This window comes from Urocitellus parryii, chromosome 16, assembly GCF_045843805.1.
Source record: "Urocitellus parryii isolate mUroPar1 chromosome 16, mUroPar1.hap1, whole genome shotgun sequence".
NCBI lineage: Eukaryota > Metazoa > Chordata > Mammalia > Rodentia > Sciuridae > Urocitellus > Urocitellus parryii.
The window spans coordinates 16,265,027-16,288,401 of record NC_135546.1 but is presented as its reverse complement, the minus strand read 5'-3'; the positions used below and the strand labels follow the sequence as shown (position 1 = coordinate 16,288,401).

The following is a 23,375-nucleotide window of genomic DNA, read 5'->3' as shown; positions in this document are numbered from 1 at the left end:
CTAGGTATAGTTTCGATATGTTTTAATATAATTCCATGTTGCTTTTTCAGCTTCCTGTCAGGGAAGAGTTCCACTTGGAGAATTTGGCTTAGTAAACCATTCCAACCCATTCTGAGTTTCCTAAACGGTGCTTGTCCATGAACCTGAAGGTGTTTAAAGCACCCATTTGATGCCAGGCAAAAATCTGAGGAGGCTGAGGTAGGAGGATCATGAGTTCCAAGCCAGCCTCAGTGACTTAGCAAGGCCCTAAGCAACTCAGCGAGACTCTGTCTCAAAACAAAAAAATAAAAAAGGGCTGGGGATGGGGCTCAGTGGTTAAATGCCCCTGGGTTCAATCCCTGGTACCAAAAAAAAGTAAAAAAAGAGAATCCACTTGAGGGCTGAGGGTGTAGCTGAGGCTATAGCTCAATGGGAAAGCACTTGTTTGATGCTAAGAAAGGACACGGATCCCCATAGGGTGGTAGCATGAAGGGGCTTCGAGTTCATTCATCAGAGTTAAGGGGACCCCGTACCTTCTTGTTCTCAAAGGTTCCATTCCAATTTAGAGGAATGTCTACTATACATATGTATGTATATTTTCCCCTCCAAATAATGTCTACTTATCCCAACTGAAGGCACCTCCTGTGGTTCAGACTCTCCTGTGATGTGTTAACAGCCAACAGTTGAATGGCACTCTGCATACGCAGGCGTAACGCGGTAAAAATCACTTACCCAAAGGAAATGATCCCTTCCCTCCACCCCTGCTCCCACCCCGGCCCCGGCCACCCCCAATGAAGGCAGCAGAAAAGAACTAACTGATTTGTCTGTGGTCTTTCCTGTCAAGATCGCCCTCGCCTTGGCTTTGGTCAGCGGGAAGGACTTTATGTATGAGTCATACAAATGCTTTGCCAGGGCCCGGAGATCAGCAGACTCGGGGTTCAGCTGGTCGATATCACTGGAGATCTCGGCCAACAGCTTCTCCTTCTCGGCCTGTGGCATCCGCCCAAACCTGATGGCTGTAGAGGAAGAGGAACGACAAGATGAATCATGGAATGACTACTGCTCCCGGGGGCGCTCTGTTCCCTCCCTGGCCCCAGTTCCCACCGGGTCAGAGCCCCTCCCTTCGCTACTCATCTCAGAAAGTGGTTTTCCTCCACCACTTTCCTCATGTTTGTATTTCATGATAGCAGCCCCGATGATCAGTAAAAACTTAAACTGTTCACATCTTTAATTAAAAAAAAAATTATATATATATATATGTAATGCACGATCCAGCCAGGAAAGTCAAAGAGTTTGTTTAGCACAGGGAAGAAAATTTAAACATGAAATGATTGAGAGCCAACTCCTATTCATCCCTCAAGACCCCATTTAAATGTCATTTTCTTTGGGAGGCTTTTAAGTGCAGTGAATGATTCTTTCCTGTGAACTCCACTGACCCTGGGTACATACTCCAATGACAGCAATTTTCACATTGTGCCTTAATCATTTAATTGACATGCCTGTTTATCCCACCATAGAACAGTGTTTTCTGAAGGCCAGAGATAGCGTCTTATTTATCTTTGGGTCCCCAGGATGATCTGCATGTTTCATGAACTAAGGTAAGGAACTGCGCAGGATTCAAAGCAGCACAAACGCGGGCTTTGTTCTCGGGGATTCTGGAGGATCTGGTTTGCTCCTGTTAACCCAGAGATACAGACGGTGCTTTATTTCACTTACCAGGACGGACAGGGCTTTGGCACTTAGTAGGGAGAGGCTGAACTTATTCCCTGACCATGACCCCCGTAATGTTTTGTCAGAAAGACGATATCCTAAACATTTGGCGTCTTGGGGGGTGAGGAGGTGTGAAAGCAGAAGGAAAAGAAAGAAGGGCCAGGAGGAACAGTTAGGAGAGGTCAGCAAGCCCTAAGGAGGGGGGGAAAAATAATCCACTGGGGCTGGGAGTGTGGCTCAGTGGTGAGCGCTTGCGGAGCATGTGTGAGGCCCTGGGTTCCATCTCCAGTTCCTGGGGGGGGAAATTGTGGCATGAATCTTGGGAAAAATCACACTTATTATATAATGAAATAGAGGTGGCTAAATCACCACTGTCTGATTTCAAAGACCCCAAAATACCGTCTTTTCCCAGATGCCTCATGATTGAGCGTTCCAGGTACTGTTCTATGCATTATTTAAATTTTTACGGAAACTATAAATATACATAGATGTTTACATGCCTAGGAAAGCATTTCCTTTATTCCTCGTGGACAATTAAAGAAGCTTTCAATAGCCAAAGATAGCCACTTACTGCACTTATTATGTTGATAGTCCTGCTTTCCCATAACAAAAATATCCAAAAATCACTTAAACTTTAAAAAGTCTTTTTTTTTTTTTTCCCTTTAAACTCCTGGGATTCCAGGGGCATTCTACCCTTGGGGCTGTATCCCCAGTCCTTTTTATTTTTGTTTTGAGACAGGGTCTTGTGAAGTTGCTCAGGCTGGCCTTGAACTTGTGATTCTCCTGCCTCACCCTCCCGAGTCACCAGCCGTATACCTCTGTGCTTGGGCTGAAAATTATTTTTAATCATGAGATATTAAAGCCAACTATTTCTCCTAGCACCTAAATACAATGTGAATTTTCACAAATAAAGTTCCCAAAAGGCCTAAGTCTTTCTTTCTTTCTTTTTTTTTTTTTTTTTTTTTTTCCTTTTTTTGAGACAGGGTATTGCTAACTTGTCCAGGCTGGCCTCCAACTTGGGATCCTCCTAGAAAAGGCTGAATCTTCTGAACCAGTTATTTGTACTGTTAAATGTCTATGCTACACATTAGGTCTAGCTACAAGTGCACCTAGTTCTGTAGGCGATTTTAGTATTTTATACATCGGAGGTTCAGAAAAGGAATAAAAAAATACATCCTATTTGGTGGGACTGAATTTGCATACAACGTATACAGAAATCTGAAGTTACAAAGGAAATAAAAACTTTCATTCATGGGTGTGTTTATTTTTGTAGTACTACGGATAGCATCCTGGGACCCTCTGCTACTGAGCTCTATCTATAGCTCTTTACTTTTTCTTTTAAGCTTCGAGACAGGGTCTTGGTAGCTTGCCCAGGCTGGCTTTGAAGTTGTGACCCTGCTACCTCAGTGTCCTGAGCAGCTGCAATTATAAGAGTGCACCACCAACACCTGGCTTGTGTTCTTTCTTCTTCTTCTTTTTTTTTTTTAAGGAGAAAAGGCTGACTTTGTTTTGTTGCTCTGGGGTCCTGTTTGGTCATACCTATGTGCCCCACGTGGAGTACTGCAGAAGGCACAGAAGTGGTGAGTGCTTCCTAAACAGAGCTTTTATGACTGTGGCTGAAGTGGTGGCTGCTGTAGATCACAGATCAGAATAGCAGCCAGGGCACACTGCTCTCCCCACAGAGAAAGGGAAAAAAGGCAAAACAAAACTTATCTCTGTCCCTCTGGTTAGGGAATGGTGATTTTTAGTTGAGCAATGTTTTTTTTTTTTTTCTCCAGCTGGAGATGGAACCCAGGGCGGGGCACAGGCTGGGCAGGCCTCTACCCCTGAGCCACAACCCCAGCCCACGCACGTCCCACTATTACAAGTGGGGAATCTGTGAACCAAGAGGAGGGACATTATGGGAGTTGTATGGTCGTTTCCTAGAAGACCTTCTAAACCAGAGTTTGGAAATAGAGATGAATATTCTAGACTAGGAACCAGAACTATAAAGGCTGAGCGTGCCCACATACAAGTGAATGTTTCCAAATCTTCTATCATGGATGATTAAACTTCAGAGAGAGGGGAAAACACTCTGTATATTGCTGTGAGTCATTGTGTGAGAACTTTTGGTTTCTGGAAGGCAATGGAACTCATGCTGCACTCCACACAGTCAGCAAGTCCACTTTCTAGTCTCTGCTCTGTGACGAACCAGCTGGGTGACTTTCAGATAATTACTTAACTTCTCTGGTCCTCAACTGCTTGATCTACAGAATGGAGGACCTGAAAAAGAGGATCTCTCAAGGTTCCTCCCTTTAGCTCTGTATTTAGCTCTAAACTCTGCACATGTCTGTGATACAAAGTACTTAGAAACACACTCTGCTTTCTCTCTCTCTTTTTTTTCCCCTTGCGGTACTGAGAACTGAACCCAGGGGCACTCTACCACTGAGCTACATCCCATCCTGCCTCCCCCACCTTTTTTTTAAAACGTTTTTTTTTTTTAGTTGTCAATCACCTTTATTTATATGCGGTGCTGAGAATCAAACCCAGGGCCTCACACATGCTAGGCAAGCGCTCTGCCACTGAGCTATGACACCCAGTCCAACCCAGGCCTTGTTATTTTTTATTTTCAGACAGAGTCTCACTAAGTTGTTGAGGCTGGCCTTGCACTTACCATCCTCCTGCCTCAGCCTCCCCAATCACTGAGATTACAAGCGTCTGCCACCAAACCTGACTTCAGCTCTCTTTTTTTTTAAATATATATTTTTAAAAATTGTCAACAGACCGTTATTTTGTTTATTAATTTATTTATATGTGGTGCTGAGAATCGAACCCAGTGCCTCACACATGGTAGGCAAGCGCTCTGCCATTAAGCCACAACCTCAGCCCCACTTGTTCTATTTTTTAAAGCAGTATTGGTCTACTTTTTGAGGCCCTAAGTGGGGAAAAAGTATTTTCTGTTCTACAGATCTAGCACCTATCATGGAGAGCAACTTTCTGAAACCTGGCATTCAGTTTCATATTTGGGATAATAAATCAGCTAGAGTGGGCTGCCGGCCGAGCTCAGTGGTAGCTGGTGTGCGTAGCACATGTGAAGCCCTGGATTTGATCCCAGGCACTGCAAATAAATAAAAAATAAAAATAAATTGAAAAAAATGAAAAAAGAATCACAGAAAATTCCTTTATCATGGTTAAAAAGAAATGCTGAATATCAGACTCAGTAGGCTCTCGATATGAAGAGTAGGTTTGACAGAGGCTCATTAATTTCTGAGTGAAACTGTATTAGCTTATACTTTAAAAAATACACTTTTTGGGTCTGGGTTTGTGGCTCAGTGGCAGAACGCTCGCCTAGCAAGTGCGAGGCCCTGGGTTCGATCCTCAGCACCACATGGAAATAAAATAAAGGTATTGTGTCCAACTACAACTCAAAAATAAAATAAAATAAATTTTTAAAAATGCACTTTTGCTAGCATAGGACAGATTCATCCTGGAGTTCTTGTCCTGATATTACCGAACAGCAAACTCCAAGTGCACAAAATAGATATCCTGCTTTCTGGATTTGGGTACAGCACTAAGAGACAATTAATAGACACATTCTCAAAATACCTTCCTAGCTATAGGAGCGTGAAAGACAGAAGCTACTTAATTACGAAGGTTAATTAATGCAGGTTCTCAATACAATAAATCAATAGAAAACAGCCCAATGAAACAAGTTGTGTCTTATTAAAAATATATTTCTCTTTCAACATCTAAGGGACAGAATTTGCAATCATGTCAGGGCTTGATAGTGAGTAAAGCCACCTTTCCTGGTCACTATTCCCACTTTTTATGGGAATTTTTATTTTTTTATATTTATTTTTTAGTTGTAGTAGGACACAATACCTTTATTTTATTTATGTATTTTTATGTGGTGCTGACGATCAAACCCAGGGCCCTGCACGTGCTAGGCGAGCACTCTACTGCTGAGCCCCAACCCAACCTGGGAACTTTTATTTTTGTGTACATATAAGACATAAAACTGTTGGTATTCGCATGACTATTGCTAATAAGTTATACTTTTCTACCTCTCTCTGCTTTTTTTCTTTTGCAGTCCCGGGAGCCTTGCACATGCTAGACAAACACTCTCTCACTGAGCCACATCCTCCTTAAGCTTCCGACATCTCTTGAAGGGAACAACAAATAACCAAACAACAACAACAACAACAAAAAGAAGAAACAAGAAAGAAAATTTGTGCACTTTGAGGTTCTGCGGGACTCGGCAGTCTAATAACTCCGACTTTCTAGTTCCTCTAGAGGAAAAGAAGGAACAATCCAACCGCCAATACTATTTTTACGTAGGGGTGACATTTATCTAATTATTGGCAGAGGGCATTTAAACATTTACCTAGGTATCTTTGCAGAAATGTGCAAAACACCACCTTCCTTCACCTTCCGACTTGTTTCCAATACTCTGACGGCTAAGGTTCATTCAGGGAGTATCTGTTTTGATTCAAGACACGGTGCCACACATTCTGCGCTGGGAGACACAGGGACAGAAGGATGCTTCCAGAGGGGCCACAAGAAACACCGTGGATGAATCTCTCCTGATGTCCAACTGGCTGCATCCTTTCTGCCAGAGCAGGCAGGTCTCAGCTTCCTACCCGGCCACCTCTGCCCTTGCAGCATTTCTGACTGACCTGCCCTTTCTTCGAGCCAGCTTTTGCTGAGCTGAACTAATTGAAACTGGAAACCCTGAATGTTCTTCTCCTGGCCAGACCCAGAGGCCTCTTGTGCATTTTCAATCTGCTCCCATTAGGAGCACTCCCCCACCTTCCACACACTGGACCACCTCCACCCTTTCCTTTAAAAAAATTCTCCTCCTGGTTTTTCTTTCCTGGCGGACCCCCTTTCTGCTGTTTCCTAGATCTCCCTTCCTTGGTGCACATTCTGTGTTCCTATTACAGCCTCCCCGCAACTCACAACAGGTACTAGTGACTCCTGCTTTCTCCTTCTCCAGATTTAGATCTTTATTTTGCACGCCTTCAGGGCTTCCTTTATACATGGAGGCTCCAAGTTCCTTAAACACAAATAAAACTAAAATTTTAACGTTCTCTTCCAAACCATCTCTTCTTCCTGTGTCCCTCCCCGCCCCCCAACTTGGTCCATCCATTCTGTCGTTACCCAGACTGAGATGCCCAGAGCCGTCTCTGATAACCTCTCTCCTCTCAGACACTTTTACTCCTTGGTCACAGCTCACTTCCTCCCGTCTCACCTCCCCAGGATTCCCAGCATAGCGTTCTTTGTCTTCTGATGGCCTTCCCTGGTTCTTTCCCCCCCTCTCTTGCTGCTGTGAGTGGTGGGGTGTTGAGTCATATAGACCTAAGCACTCCCTTGCTTTTCAAGAGATAAATCACACAGAAGAGGAAGCACAAGGAATCCAGAAAGTCTTATGGAAGACAAGACTTTTGAACTGTCAGGGAACATAAGGGCATGATCTATAGAGGCCCCGGATGTTTACAAACACAGAACAAAGCAGTTTGCTTGAAGTTCTGCTTTGAAGAAGGCAGAGTGGGGGGAGGAGGAGGGAGGTCTCCTTAGTGGTCCATCATCTATGCCATGTGGATTTGAGTGACAGAGCTGCCTCGTGCATTAGGACTCTTTCGCCTTTTCTGAAGTTAACATTTGGGTAATTTTCCTTCCTACCACAAAGATCATGGATGCTTGGCTCTGTTGCTTTGGGCCCGTGGAAGCACATCAGGGTGGGAGTGCATGACAAAAGAGGCCCCTTCACTTCATGGTGGGCAGGAAGTAAAGAGACAGGAGGGGGCGGGCCCCAGTGTTCTCTTCAAGAGCCCGCCCCCATTGACCTAACCTCCTTGCAATAGGCCCCTCCTCCTAAACATTTTGCCCTTCCCAGTAGTGCCACAGGCTGGCAACCAAGGCTTTAACACACAGGCCTCTGAGGGGGGCACTTATCAAAACCATAGCAAAGGTTAGAGGAAAAAAGTATTAGGTTAAATTGAAATACATTTTTCATTTAGCTTTTTTTCCCCTTTCTCAATATATACTAGAGCAATTTTCAAATCATCAAGACAACTACCTTAAAAATGCTGAGTGCTGCAAAAACTGGTGAAACCATTTTTTTTTATAGTTGATGAAGTCACTGAGAAATTATCTTTTAAAGTAGTCAGCTTTTTTTAAAAAAGAAAAAAAACCCACTCACATTATTTATATCACTGGACATCTAATCAGCAAAGCTAAGGTTTTGCTCCTTTTTTTTTTTTTTTAAATGTTGCAGATTAAACCCAGGGCTTCACATAGGGTAGGCAGTTGATCTCAGTGGAATCCCCAATGCTCAGTCATTTTTTAAACTTACTAAAAGCACATTTTTTTTTTTAAATCAACTTTCAGTGTTCTAGGGCATATGTAACTGAACTGACTCCTAAGGAACCCAAGTCAGTCTTTTCTCAGATTATTTTTTAAATGCGCCGATCCTGGACTTACTACTGTTCTGGTCACACAAAAGGCAGTTCTGGGGGCTGGGGTTGTGGCTCAGTGGCAGAGTGCCTTCCTCTTGCATGACAGGCGCTGGGTTCAGTCCTCAGCACCACATAAAAATAAATAAATAAAATAAAGGCATTGTGTCCATCTACAACTAAAAAAAAAATTTTTTTTTAAAAAAGGAACAACAGAAATTTCAAAGTTGAAAGAATTCAGTGCCCACCAGTTTCAGTAATGTTCCAATTATATCCCCCAGGACCCTTAGAATTCTTTGACAATTACTTCAGAATCTGCCTTCAAATATATTAAATGGATTAAACAGAGACCAAAGAGCAGAAATGATAGTGATATAGAATGGGGTGAACTTACTTTGGGGGATGTTCTTTTTTTTTCTTGCAGACACTGAAAACTGATTTATAATACTAGATGCCTCTTTGGTAACTTAAAAAGACATTTTATGTGAATGGAAACATCATTACTTATATTGGACAAAGTAATGAGTATTTTTTATTTTTATTTTTTTTTGCTTTTGTTTTGCAGTACTAGGTATCGAACCCAGGGCCTCTTGCATGCTTGAACTATAGTCCCCAAATCATGAATTTTAAACACTGATTATAACTACCTAGAAGAAATGTTTACTTCATCAGAATAACAGGCAACACTTATCAAGTGTTATGTCTCCTTTCTTGGGCTCAGAGAATCTCGGTGCTTTCTTTCCTGTGCAAAGGACACACTGCCATAAAAACCTACAAGGAGGGTTTTCTTAGTCAAGTTTGCAGTCGTTTAAGTGTTGAGCTGTGTAGGTCTCTCATGTACTGATATTCAATTCCTAATTGTTTCTTGCCTTTGCAAAAACTGAACACTTCATCAAGATTGCCCCTCTCTCAAAACAGAATAACCTAATTATTGCATGAAGTCAAAAGTTGACCGTGTTAGCTCTCCAATTTTTCTGGGAGGAGGTAATTATACCACTCATACTACATACACTGGGCTTTTTTTTTCAGGGCTAGGAACAGAACCCAGAGTCTCCTGCACACTAAGCACGCACTCTACCACTGAGCTAAAGCACCAGCCGGTAGGTTGGGCTATGAATAATATTTGCCTATAAATAATAAGCAACCAGGGATATATTTTATGTGAATGTTTGCTCTGCCTGTAAACAGCAGGAAACATTTTACATCAACATGTGCAGTTCCTGAAAGTATTAGGAATTATATTTCACAAGAATGTGTGAAGTGACAATTGTTTTAATCGGCAAAAAACAAACAAACAAACAAACAAACAAACCAAACAGCATTATGAGTAGAATGGGCAGGTTTCCTGAGCTATCTTGATGATAATGACCTCAGAGTCCAGGGTTTCTTCATAAAGATAAAATAAGTTTATTGGAACTTGATTGCATCACGTAAAATAGAGAGCTCTCTTGACTTGAAAACTTGCCCTTATGTTTTATGAGGCTTGAAATAAAAAGGAGACGGATGGAATTCAACCAGCAAATTATTTTGCAATCAGTGACTGCAGTTGTACTAAGCAGATGTGGTCAACTGTTGAGGAAAGTTGGACCAAATTCCTGCCCTGTCCAACGCTGTTGATAGCTCTATTCATAAGAGATTCTTAACAACTCTAATTCTGCAAACTATTTTTAAAGGGTAGAGTATCAACCAATTAGCGGTTCCCAGATATCTTGATGATTTCCATTGTGAAAATCAAACATCTGCACTACAGAACAACAAAAAAAACTTAATCAGATAGATGAGGATTGACTTCAAAGATGATCTTTTTACCAGATCAGTTTTGAGAGAGATGAAAGCAAAGGCAAGACACAAATCAGAGTTGAGGATGTATACAGTGGTAGAGTGTGTGTTTACCAGGGGCGAGGCCCTGGGTTTGATTCCCTGAAGAAAGGGAGGAATGAACGAATGAAGGATAGATGGAGGGAGGGGAAATAAGATACCAAATGAAACGAAACTTTGGATTCAATTTGGTCATTTTGGAATTTTTTATTTCTTGAACCCATAATGATTAATTTCTCTCTCTCTCTCTCTCTCTCTCTCTCTCTCTCTCTCTCTCTCTCTCTCTCTCTCGGTACTGGGCACTGAACACAGAGATGCTTTAGAACTGAGTGATATCCCCAGCCCTTTTATTGGTAAGCTGCCGAGGCTGACCTTGAACTTGCAATCCTCCTGTTCTTGCAATTCTCCTGTTTTCTGAAGCCAAGGACAGAGCTACACTCCTCTTTGCAAGGTAAAGAAGGAAGGAAGGAAGGAAGGAAGGAAGGAAGGATAGAAGAGGAGGAGGAGGAGCAGCAGCAGCATAAATCTAAATTCTGATATGCCACTTAAAATTCCATTTACAGAATTCTTCAACATTTTTCTTACATTTAACTTAGAAACTACACATTAAGTTTAATTCTGTTCTAAAGCAACATAAAATGAATCATGATAATCACTGCCTTTATTTTAAAACAGTATAGTCTTCCCCCTCCCCCCTTCCCCCAGGTTTTCAAGTCTTTTCTCCCATCATCACCGTGAGGCTCAGCCACGGAGAGAAGGATTCTATACTAAGAGTTTAAAATCACTGATCTAAGTGAGAAATGTCTTGTTGGCACGTGATATTCTGAAACCTGATGTTTTGTGGGGAAACTGTACGCGTTGCCATCAAGGGCCCTGGTGCCTGCTGACCTGGCATACACCAAGTGTGTGACAAGATTACGGTGACAAGTGTTCACTTACCGTTATGAGACATCCCCACGGCCAGGCATTTCTGAAATCGACAGTACTGACATTTATTTCTACTTTTTTTGTGGATCCGACAGTTGAGATCACACCTATCATAAATAAGCTTCAATCGGATGGTCCTCCGGAAGAAACCCTGCAAAGGGATTTAGGAGAAAAACAAGAAGAAAAGAAAAGAAGTGAAATTTTTTTTTTTTTTAAGTCTTTAGGACACTTGGAAGCGAAGTCCCATCGCTAGAGGGACGTGGGCGTGGGTATCAGAAGAGGCAGGTTCTTAAAGCAGTTTTACCCACTGGAGGCCTTAGGTAAGTCCCTCAGCCTCTCTGGAACTTGTTTCTTTGTTCTTAAAAAATAAAAATTAAAAAAAAAAAAAAAAAGAAGGAGCCAGAGGATGGATCTCCAGTGTACTTTTTTAGCTCTCAGATGGACGGAGCACATCCAACTGATGTCACTTTGTGTACCCTGGCTCCGTGTTTGCTTTTCAGCCAGCTCTAAGAAGTGCTCTGGATTTAATGTAATGCAAATAAAACACCATGTAATCAGCCCAGCCTCTCTGCAAACCATTCCAACAGCAGGCCCCGGCCTTTATAATTTGTGCTAAACAGTTTGGCAAAGTTAGAATCATTTCATTCTAAAACATGATCGGGGCCAATAAAAATCCACATGTGGATATATATATATATATATATATTTTAATTCTCTATGTTGCATAATTTCCTGCTGAATGTTTCATTTATTTGTACGGTTGAAAGAGAAGCCTCGCTGTCGGAGCCTACAGACAGAGATAGTAGGAAATAATGAGACAAGTGATATAGAAATCCTCAGAGAATCTGGCTATCTCAAAATGGCAAGCACGACCATTTGGGGCAAAGGGGTTTTTTCTGTTCTATTTGCCACATCTTTTGAGGGGTGAGTGGGAAAGGTTTGCAATCAGAAATGTCTTCTCACTCCATTTTTGGGAGTTAATCAGATTCCTATTCATTTCTCTAGTGTTCATCTTCCTGAAAGAATTCAAACTGATCAGGTCCCCTTTGGTATGAAAACCACTGGTTTGGTATTGACGCGGCGGCCACTGGTGTGCACCCTGACTTTCTCCAGAATTTCATCTTTAAATCTCGGTGTGCATGTTCTACTCCTTACTTGACGTCTTTACTTGGAAACCCCATGGCCATCTCCACTCCAGCCTGTCCAAAACTAGAATCCTGGTCATTCCCTGTGAATGATACCACTCCATCCTCTCCAGCCAAAGATCTCTAAAGTCACTCCTGATTTTTTTCTCTCAGATGGAAAGCCTTTTTTTTTAAAATACAGGTTGAGTGACCCTTGGGATCGATGCTCAAAAATTTTGGAGCACTGTGGATTTTGGATTAGGGACACTCAGCCCGTATACACTTGCCCATCAGCCTCAATGTAAGTTTGGATCACATCTCACCTTCTCAACGACCAGCCTCAACCACCCCAACGAATACTATAGCCTGCCCCTGCCCCCTTCTCTTCGAGAACTCTCGGTCCCCTTTACTGTGCTATACTTTATCTGGTTTCCGACGGCGATTATGACTTTTCAAATATCACAGAAATTTCCTATGTTGTTCAAGGTTTCTGTCCGGCCCCTCCCTGCTTCTCAATTAAAAATCATGAGCTACATGGGGGTGGGGATGGTCTCTTTTACCCCTGGACACACGCAACACCTACAGTAGCACTCCGTTAAAGTGACACCCATGCCGCTTCCCTTCCCTTCTGGCCACACCTGAGCACTGGAGGATGAGAAAAGCACATCCCTCTCTGACAGCTGGTGACCCTACAAGGTGACAGACTTTACAAGGGCCACTGGCCTGTTCTTTTCTTCTAATTTTTTTTTCTGTTCTGATGAAACATGAAATGAAAAAAAATGAAAAAAATCAGCAATCATAAAGCACAGGAGATGTCACACATGAACCTATTTTCTGACACTAGACTTAAAATCATGACAGCAGCTTGCATTTATGTCTGTATTGTTCCAACCCTTGCTCCCTGTCCTCCCTGGACAAAGCAATCACTATGCTCTATTTTGTGTGGATTATTTCCTTGCCCATTAGGACAAGCCAACTTTATCCATTAGCAAGTGAAACGACACAACATTTTGTTTCATGAAGCTTGTTCTGAGGCCTTGAGTGATTTCATACAATATGTAATGGAGGAGGGGGATCTCTCTTTCTGTTTTTATAAATTGAGCATTTCATTTCCAAAATTTATTCACTTTCCAGTGAAAAGCCATACGATTTATTCATTTTCTTTAATATATTTTTATTGGTGCATTACAGCAGTATAATTTACTCATTTTCACAATTATATACTATTTCATTTTATGACTATGCCACGATTTATTAACCTACTCCTATGGTGAGGGCTATTAGCATCACTGCCAATTTTTAGCTGTTACGAGCTGTGCTTCTATAAATAGCCTCGTAAACATTTTACGATGTACATGTTATAAGAATTACGTTGGCATGCTCGCTTGGGCAGCACATATACCAAAATTGGAAGGGCGCAGGGAAGATTAGCACGGCCCCTTCGCAAATTCATGAAGCATTCCACAGTTTTTCTATACCCAAAGGATTTAAAATCAGCATACCACATTAATGTTTATAGCAGCACAAATCACAATAGCTAAACTGTGGAACCAACCTAGGTGCCCTTCAACAGATGAATGGATAAAAAAAAAACTGTGGTATATGTACACAATGAAATCTTATTCAGCATTAGAAGAATAAAATTATAGAATTTGCAGGTAAACGGATGGAGTTGGAGAATATCATGCTAAGTGAAGTAAGCCAATCCCCCAAAAATCAAAGGTCAAATGTTCTCTCTGATAAGTGGATGCGGATCCATAATGGGGGGAGGGGGCATGAGAAGAATGAAGGAACTTTGGATTGGGCAAAGGGGAGGGGGGAGGGGAGAGGGCACGGGAGGCAGGAAAGATGGTGGAATGAGAAGACTATCATGACCCTAGGTGAATGTGTGATTGCACACATGGTGTAAGTCTACATTGGGTACAACCAGAGAAATGAAAAGTTGTGCTCCATTGGTGTACACTGAAACAAAATGCAGTCTGCTGTCATGTATGACTAATTAGAAAAAAATCTGAAGAATGTTAATTAAAAAAATTACCTGGGCATGGAGTTTCTATAGTGTACGACATATGAATGTTAAATTTTATGAGATAATGCTAAATTGTTCTCCGAAGTGCTTATACATAAATTCACCCTTCCACAAATAGTTTATGAAAATTCTAGTCTCTTTCCAACACTTGGTGTTGACTTCTTTGGTTTTATTTTGTTGAGACAGGATTTTCCTATGTTGGTGAGGTTGGCCCCAAATTCCTGGTCTCAAGTGATCCTCCTGTCTCAGCCTCCCGAGTCGTTGGCATTACAGGCATGAGCTATCAAGCTGGGCCCACCTTCTTTCTTTAAACAATTAACAAATTTTAATATTTATATTTTTTTAGTTGTAGATGGACACAATGCTTTTATTTTGTTTTATTTATTTATATGGTGCTGAGGATAGAACCAGGGCTTCAAATGTACAAGGCAAGTGCCCTACCGCTGAGCCACGACCCCAGCCCGCCTCTTTAAACAATTTTTACATAGTTGTTGTGGATTCTGTTTCAGGCACCAGTAATTTCTGCTTTCCTTGGGTAGGAGACAGATGGTAATAAATTTGTACCTTTTCTTTTTTTTATTTTGATGAATTTCATCCAAGGTGACTGCCATCTCCCATTGCTTGCAGATACTTTATTTTGAAATCATGCTTCGACTTTGCGGAAGTCCTAGAGGGCCCACATTGAGAATTCTTTCCTTCAAAGAGATTTTGCAAAGGCTTCTGCTAAATGCCACTGACTTATGACCTGCAGATGCCCCTGAGGATCCTGGCTCAATCCAAAAACCCCAGGCTCAGCTGCCCCTCACTGATGGCTCAGAACACAGAGACAGGCACCTGTCTTCGGGGGAAGTACTGCACCTTGGCACCTCTATGGGAGTCTGTTAGGAAGGAACTGCCCCTGCAAGTGTCCCTATAGCTCTTGGCTCAAGACTTAGGGCTTTGTTCATTTCTTTTGTGTCATGTTGACACTGTTGTCTTAGAGGCCTCTTGTGAGATCAGCAATATCTCAAAGATTTCGTCCCATGTTGTATCTGCTGGAAGCAGAACCCACTTTAATTCTCAAAAGGTTCGAGGACCTCTGGGATGACAAAGCTGTGGTTTTCTTTTCCCATGGATTAGTAGAAAGCTAATGTACAGAACTGTTTTCACTGAAAAATGTTGGTCAAGACTTTGATTTTTGCCACTGTGAACATATGTAGTTTCTGATGTTCCGTGACTTCTGATTTTCATTTTTAAAAATTAATATCAGTGGTTGAAATGCTGCTTGGCCTACGGACAGAGGGGTGGGTCACAGAGTACTCAGTTATTTGGCATGGCTAGACAGGAAGTTTTTTTGATAAGAGAATCATGTTATTTAAGTTTAACCCTCATGGTGCCCATTTTTAGTCTGCCTCCTAGGATGCCTTTTCAAAGGTGAATCATATTCTCTTTTGTGATGATTCGGGATCTTTCAATGCTACAGAATGGCGATTCTGAGTATCACTTATGTACTGGATATGTCTGTGAATTCCTGAACTGAGTGTCTCTAGATACACACCCTGAACTTGCTTTTACTGTTTCTTTTTTCCACTACCTTCAAGATAACTGATTGTTTTCTTGTCTTTTGACTCTTCCAAGAAATGAGAAGAAGATGTAAGGATATTACTGAGTGTTTTTCTGTTTTTTTTTTTTTTTTTTTTTTAAAGAGAGAGAACAGAGCCAACTTCTCCAAAGTTCCTTCATGATAAAGAAACTCCCTAACAATACTCTATTATTTCACAGTACCTAAGACAATGCACAGTTTCAACTTTCATTATTATTTTTCTTATTCTTTCAACAACTTCCTTTTCGGGGCGTGCATTCTGTGAGTTGGGGGGATGAAGATCACTGGGTCACCGTTTCAGAAAATGGTTCTGTGTATATATTTTTATTCTAAAGTCTCCATATTTGTCTGTGAGAAGGCAATTCCTGGTTTTGTTTCTTTTTTTTTTTCTGGCTTTTAAACTTTTTCCAACTCCTCCTTAATTAATTATTTTTTTTAAACAAAATTTCAGGTGCAATGAGGCTTCAGAATGGCCTTGTTAATTTTCACACTGAGATTCAAAGCCCTGTGTGTCCCGTGGAATGGGACAAGGCGAAGCGGAATCAATGACCTGCTATAGGCAGACAGGAATATATTTAAAACCCTTCCTGGGCACTCTCAGAGAAGAGGAAAGGGTTAAGAAGAGGTGGGGGAGGGAAGGGTAAGAGAGGTAATGGGGGAGGGGGATATGATTGAAGTATGTTATAGGCATACGGAAATAAATAAACACAATGAAATATGTTATTCTGTATAATTAATATAAATGCATGTGTGTGTGCGCGTGCACACACACACACACACCACAAACACCCTTCTTGAGGTAGGGTCTTATGTAGAAGTATAAAAGGAGATGACTTTGTAAGGTACAGTAGTTTTTCTTTACTTATATTTTTAGGTAAATCTATGGCTCTAAATGATCATTTACTGAAGATTCAAAAATATGATTGCTATGGTTTGGATATGGTTTGAATGCAACCCCCCAAGGGATCATATATTGAAAAGTAACCCCCTGTGAGGTATTAAGGGTGTAGCAACTTAATCCGACAATGGTGTTTGGAGATGGGGTCTTGGGAAGTGATTAGGATTAGATAAGGTGATCAGGAAGGAACCCCCATGATTGAATTCTGATAGTTTTATAAGAAGAGGGAGGGCTGGGGATGTGGCTCAAGCGGTAGCGCGCTCGCCTGGCATGCATGCAGCCTGGGTTCGATCCTCAGCACCACGTACAAACAAAGATGTTGTGTTTGCCGAAAACTAAAAAATAAATATTAAAATTCTCTCTCTCTCTCTTTAAAAAAAAAAAAGAAGAGGGAGAAGGACCAGAAGACACATGCCCACACATACATGCACAGCTGCCCACAAATGGGCTCCCTGTCTTTTGCCATGATGGGCCCTGGGCTGCACTGAGGTTCTGCATCAAGAAGGACATCACCAGATGTGGGCCTTTGACCTTGGATCAGAACCATGAGCCAAATACACCTCTTTTCTTTGTAAGTACATGGCCTCAGGTATTTCATTCATTAATTAAAACGGACTAATACAATAATAACCTATTAAAGAAAAAAATACATTATCTAATTTGTAAGCAATAAACGATAGCTTTGCAAACTCTAAGGTTTTGCAAAATCTTTTAGTAGCAAAGGTTTAATTTTGCATAAGTCCGCAATATGAACACACCTAAGAATCTGCCACTATTTCATTTTATTCTAAACCAAATCTACTCATTCCTCACTGTTCCATTTTTGACAAGGACCATTAAAACAAACCTGCCTCATCGTAAAGTTATTTAGGATCTACCAACAACTACCATATGCAATACCACTACTCCTTTCAATCTGTAAGTTACTCTGCAACTTTATGATAAACTTGATTTTAATTATGGGTATACCCAGTATTCTACCAAAATGGCAAAAATCAAACTGCCAAAGCACTTTTTTTTTTTTTTTTTTTTTGAGGTGGGGAGTACTGTGTACTGGGGGTTGAACCCAGCAGTGTTTAACCACTGAGCCATATCCCCAGCCCTTTATTAATTTTTATTTTGAGACAGGACCTTGTTAAATTGCTTAGGGCCTCACTAAGTTGCTGAGGCTGGCTTTGAACTCACAATCCTCCTGCCTCAGCCTCCTGAGCTACTGGGATTACAGATGTACACCACTGCCCCAGCTTCCAAAACACCTTTCAAAATTCATACAGATGAGTCAAGCCATTTGCTAATTTGGTTTTCTTGATTTTCATTGAACACTGGTGATAAGGAGACATCTTGGATTACCGATAGCCACTGGTCTAATGGGGCTGTATTCCGGAGGTGGCAACAGATTTGTGTAGGTCCTAAGGACAAAGAATGAGTCATTGTGCTTCTTCTGCCTCCATGCCCTGTAACAAGTGGTTTTCAACCTTTTTGATCTCCTTGAATCTTTAAAGAATGACTGAAGACCCTAAAGAACTTTTATTTATGTGGATTACATCCACGGATACTTTTCAGACTGAGAAATAAAACTGACAAAAAACATTGTTTGAGACAGGGAGTCTCGCTATGTTGCTCAGGGTAGCCTCAAACTTCTGGGCTGAAGGGATCCTCCTGCCTCGGCCTCCCAAGGAGCTAGGATCACCACGGTTCCCCACCCAAACACATCTTCAGACATTCTACTTTTGGGTTCTGGGGACTGAATCCAGGGGCGCTTTACCACTGAGCTGCGTCCCTTACCCTTTTTAATTTTTTTTGAGATGGATTTCACTAAATTAGCTGAGGCTGGTCTTGAACTTGCAAACCTTCTGCCTCCGCCTCCTGAGTTGCTGGGATTATAGGCATGAGCCACCGTGCCTGACTATTCTACAGACTTTATGAAGAGTGTATCCCCTTTCTCTGCCTTCTCTCTATATATTTGTTTTTGTTTGTTTGTTTGGTGGAGCTGGGGATGGAACTCAGGACTTGCCATGCTAGTCGATCCCTCCACCACTGAAGCCACATCCCCAGCCACACGCATTTACTAAATGTGCATTAATCAACAGGACCCAAACCTAACGGTTTCTTTAGATAAATATGGTTCAGAATTGAGCAACAACTTACTCACAACTCTGTAAATCTTAACTCAGTAAAATGACACGCTCTTGTTATCATTTAGATCTTAGGACACTGACTGTTTTCATTGAGAACTGTAGATATTCGAATTTGGTTCTAATCATAGAACGAAGGGGGTTTAAGTATCTTACTCTCTTGCCAGGAGTATATTGAGGACTCATTTTGAAATTCAGAACTTCAGAGATGAGTCAGAGCTTGGACGGCCGACACAGCCAAGCCGTTCAACACATGAGGCGGCCCGGGGCTGGTGTGATATGACTGGCTGGTGACTTTGAGCAAGTGGCACAGGGGATGAGTGGTTTGTCACTTTGTAAAACATGAGGTGGCCTCTACAGTAATAAACTAATAGAACTAAAAGGACTGTAGTGACCATCTGCTCCAATCCCACCACTTTATAGATGAGAAAACTCTGGCAGAACGTGGCTAAATAATGATTGACGTAGAGGCGCCTGAACCAAGACTGGTGCATAGTCACAAGAGTGAAAATTCATTTCCTTTTTGGTCCCATCCTCCCCAGATGTCCTGGCTCCTGCCTACCTGCTGTTCCATATCTTTACTTTCATATTCTCGATTCACTGATTACAGTATTATTTCAAAAGACTGAGTATCAAAATACACGTGCAACGGCACATTTCCCTAATAAACTGGAGCATCACGTTAGGAAATGTCTGAATCCGATAGTGTCCCCTTCCTGAAGTGGTTGTACCTCTTTGCCTGTCTGCACAACACACGGCTCAAACTGATACTTGAATAAGGAAACAGAGAGCACCGGCTTAGGAGTTGATGTAGAGTCAGAGCCACATCCCACACCTCAATCTGCCAGTTACCAACTTTGGAAGGGCTGGATAATCCATAATTTATTTTCTTTTATTATTATGACTTTTTGCGATATTGGTGATGGACCCCAGGGTCTTGCACATGCTAAGTGAGTGATCTACCCCCGAGCGGCATCCCCAAGCCCTCAATCTATAATTGCTTTATTTGTGATGTGGCCATAAAGAAGCTCCTTACGGGGCTGTTGTAAGGAATGAAATGATAAACACACACAAGTAACTTGTCAGCCCTTACGTTATATAAAAGATTACTTGGTGCAGTGAAAACCACACTAGAGAATTCAGGAAATCTGGGTCCTGGTGCCGGCTCATCGTTGACTATCTTACCGTGACATCTTGGACAGACTTCTTTGTTAGAAAATAATAAGAGTGGGCTAAGGTTGTGGCTCAGTGGTAGAGCGCTCGCCTAGCACATGCGAGGCCCTGGGTTCTATCCTCAGCACCACATAAAAATAAATAAAATAAAGGTACTATGTCCAACTACAACTAAAAAATAAATATTAAAATAATAATAATAATAGTAAAAAGTCTGCAAGACAGCAGGGCTGACATGAATCACTGCCAAAGGACCCATTTGCAGAAAGGTGAGCAGGGTGAAGCAATCCTGCTTTTATCAGTTTTCTTCTTAGATTTTTGAATATTCTATTACTTGAAGAATGGGTTTGGCTCCCACCTTGCCAAAAAAAAAAAAAAACAAAAAACCTAAGACCATTTGATCTTAATTCCTTGGAGTGAGTTTGCAAAGGGAAATGAAATAGGCACATATCAGCCAACTTTTCGGAGGAGAGATTTTTCACGCTGTTACCTTGCACCCTTCGCAGGCGTGAACGCCGTAGTGGAACCCAGAAGCCTTATCTCCACACACGCGGCACTCGATGGCCATGAGCGAGTTGGAGGGCTCCTCGTGGGGCCGATTGTAGATCTGAGTCTTTTCAGAATAATAAGGCGGGGAGGCAGGTTCCACTTTGATGGCACCTGTGCAGAGAGAGAGAGGTGAGATCTATTATCACCTGGGAAAGGAGCCTGCAGGGGTGCTGGGGCCGGGGCGGCCACTGGACACCTTCAGGCCGTCAGGGCGGAAGGGCTCAGCAACATGCAAAGACCCAGGTGAAGGCAGAGAACTATAGAGGCTTTGGCATCACAGGCCAGTCCCACACCTGACACATGCGGAGCCCTGGGTTTGCATGAAAATAAATAAATGAAAACATAAAGGTGTTGTGTCCAACTACACCTAGAACATAGATATTAAAAAATAAAAATAAAACAGAGATCTTGATTAAGTGTGAAGTCCTCCAACTCCTCAACACCCCGAAAGACTAAACAGGTAAGAAAACAGGAACTTGAGACAACGTGGCTCGTCTGGCTGGGGATGGACTGCCCTGTGTGTGTGACAGTGACATATTTTATTTAAATCTTGCATACCAAAGGTCTCTTTTAGTATTCTGCTGTCATATATAACAAAGCAGAATTAAAAAAAAAAAAAAAGAAGAAGAAGTCTTTTTAAGCCACTCTAGTAAAAGGAACCCTGCCACCACCATGGGCCTCTTTGAAAGGTACAGGAAAGTAAGAACCCGGGTTTATCAACAGCTGAGAGTTGAGACAAAGAGTTTGCAAAAAAAAAAAAAAAAAAGATCTTTGAATGAATCCAGGAGAAACCTCTGGAAAGCAAGTCCTACCTTTTACTGGTTAGGTTCGGGCCTATTCAATTTCCATATTAGGCTAAAACCCCAAACCACACAGATAAATAGAACCAGCTATACTATTTATCTAAGAAATAAAACTAGAAATACAGGAAGTTCTGACTTAGTGTCACATAATGGTTGCCAATTACACAGCGGTGGCTCTGGAAAACCAGCACATCAGCCCACGAGGAGATACCATCAAGGAAACAGCATCACAGAAATTATAGTTTATCTTGAAAAGTGCAGTCCTCGGTTTTTTTTTTTTTTTTTTCTTGAGCCCGATGTTTTGATGTTGACTGAGTTCATGGTGGCAAGAAGAGCCATAGGCTTTTGCAATGTTCACTTGTGAATTTTTTTAAGTTGACCACCTTAAAATGCTCATTGGAGCCCGAAAAGGCGGGTTTCCATGTAGATTTCACACATCACAGATGAGGGGTGGGAAAAAGAAACCGAGGGTCAGAGTGATTTACGGATGATAAGTTGTGTACGATAACTTGCAACTGTTACCTATGAACTTAGAAGAGGCTGAAAGTTGGGTGGACTCCACTCAGCCTGAGATAGAAAAGGCGATGTAATCATCTTAGAAAACGCTAAGAAGGAAGCCACCCAGAAAGGACAGAGAGAGAAAAGGTCAAACGGACAAGATGGACCTGCGGCATTTACATCCACCTTCCTTTCTGGCATAGAGCGGAAACCTAAGATCTGGCTGATAATGGGAGCCGCCTTCTCTCTAGAGTCCCGGCCTCTGGAGCGTGTACTCCAGGGCGCCCCGTGGTCTGAAACGTGAACAGAAGCATCTTACTTTGGTAGTCCTGGAGCTTCAGGTCATATTTATAATCAGGTACCATCGGATCAGCTCTCGTGAACGGGATGTCTTCGTAGTGGGGGGTGGAAATGCTGGAGAAGTCGACGGTGGTGAAGGGTTTGATGTCGAAGGAGCGGGAGTGGTCGTCCATCATGGAGAGATCCATGGAGCTGATCCCGAAGTTGGTGGGCCAGAACGGCATCTCTGTGTCAACCATGGTGATTTCTGAAATGGCAAAGAGAAGGCTTAGGAAGGGCAGAGCCGTCTTCCAAAGACCCACAGAGAGGGGACACACAGAGAGACGCTGGCCAGGCAGCCTCATCCACGTTATGAGAACATAAACACAATCTTTTTTTGGGGGGTGGTACTGGGGATTGAACTCAGGGGCACTCAACCACTGAGACCCATCCCCAGCCCTATTTTGTATTTTATTTAGAGACAGGGGCTCACTGAGTTGCTTAGTGCCTCACTTTTGCTGAGGCTGGCTTGGAACTTGTGATCCTCCTGCCTCAGCCTCCCGAGCCACTGGAATTATAGGCATGCACCACCACGCCCAGCTATACAACCACATTCTTGATGCAATGGGGGTCTTTTTATGATAAGCAGGAAGTTACGTGTACCAGGGCACCCTAAAAGACACCCCTATAATAGTCTAGTTGCATACAGCATATCTACATAAATGTCATATAACCCTGTTCTCATCATTCTCTACTCAAGATCATCAATTGACTCTGGGTGTGGTGGTGCACCTCTGTAATGCCAATGCCTCAGGAGGCTGAGGCAGGAGGATGGCAAGTTTAAGGCCAGCCTCAGCAACTTAGTAAGACTTTGTCTCAAAATAGAAAATAAAAAGGACTGAGGATGCAGCTCAGTGGTAGCCCACCTCTGGGCTCAATCCTCAGTACCAAAAGAAAAAAAATATCATCAATTAAGTCTGTTAATAGATGTGTTTATTTATAAAGTTTTCCCACCTTTATTGAGGTATAACTAAAAATAAAAAAATCCTATATTTAAGATATGGAATGTGATATTTTAAATTATATATACATTATAAAATGACTATCACAATCAAGCTAATTAACATATTCATCATTGAAGTGAGAACACTTAGATTGATTCTCCTATGAAATCTCAAGGTAAACAATTCAGTATTCTTAACTCTAGTCATTTTGCTGTACATTGGGTTTTCCAGAACTTATTCATACTGTATCACTGAATCATTGGCCAACATCTCCCCATTTCCCCCACCTCTAAGTCCCTGACAATCTCCATTTCACTCTCTGCTTCCATGAGTAGTTTTTTTAAACAAGATTCCAAATATAAGTGAGACCATGCAGTGTTTTTCTCTCTGCATCTGGCTTATTTCCCTTAGCCCAATAATAAGAATCTTCTTT

General features: G+C 41.9%; 1 protein-coding gene across 2 annotated transcripts in view; it reads right to left on the bottom strand.

Annotated features, from left to right (window-relative positions):
- Nucleotides 1-23,375, bottom strand: part of Pparg (peroxisome proliferator activated receptor gamma) — a 139,198-nt gene that overhangs the window by 24,956 nt on the left and 90,867 nt on the right. For both annotated transcript variants that reach the window (XM_026383016.2, XM_026383015.2), the window contains 4 exons: nucleotides 21,979-22,206; nucleotides 20,300-20,469; nucleotides 10,881-11,019; nucleotides 796-995 (listed from right to left, as the gene is read on the bottom strand). In XM_026383016.2, coding sequence (XP_026238801.1) covers nucleotides 796-995; nucleotides 10,881-11,019; nucleotides 20,300-20,469; nucleotides 21,979-22,198 — 729 coding nt within the window. In that variant the 5' untranslated portion in view covers nucleotides 22,199-22,206. The remainder of the gene's footprint in view (nucleotides 1-795; nucleotides 996-10,880; nucleotides 11,020-20,299; nucleotides 20,470-21,978; nucleotides 22,207-23,375) is intronic.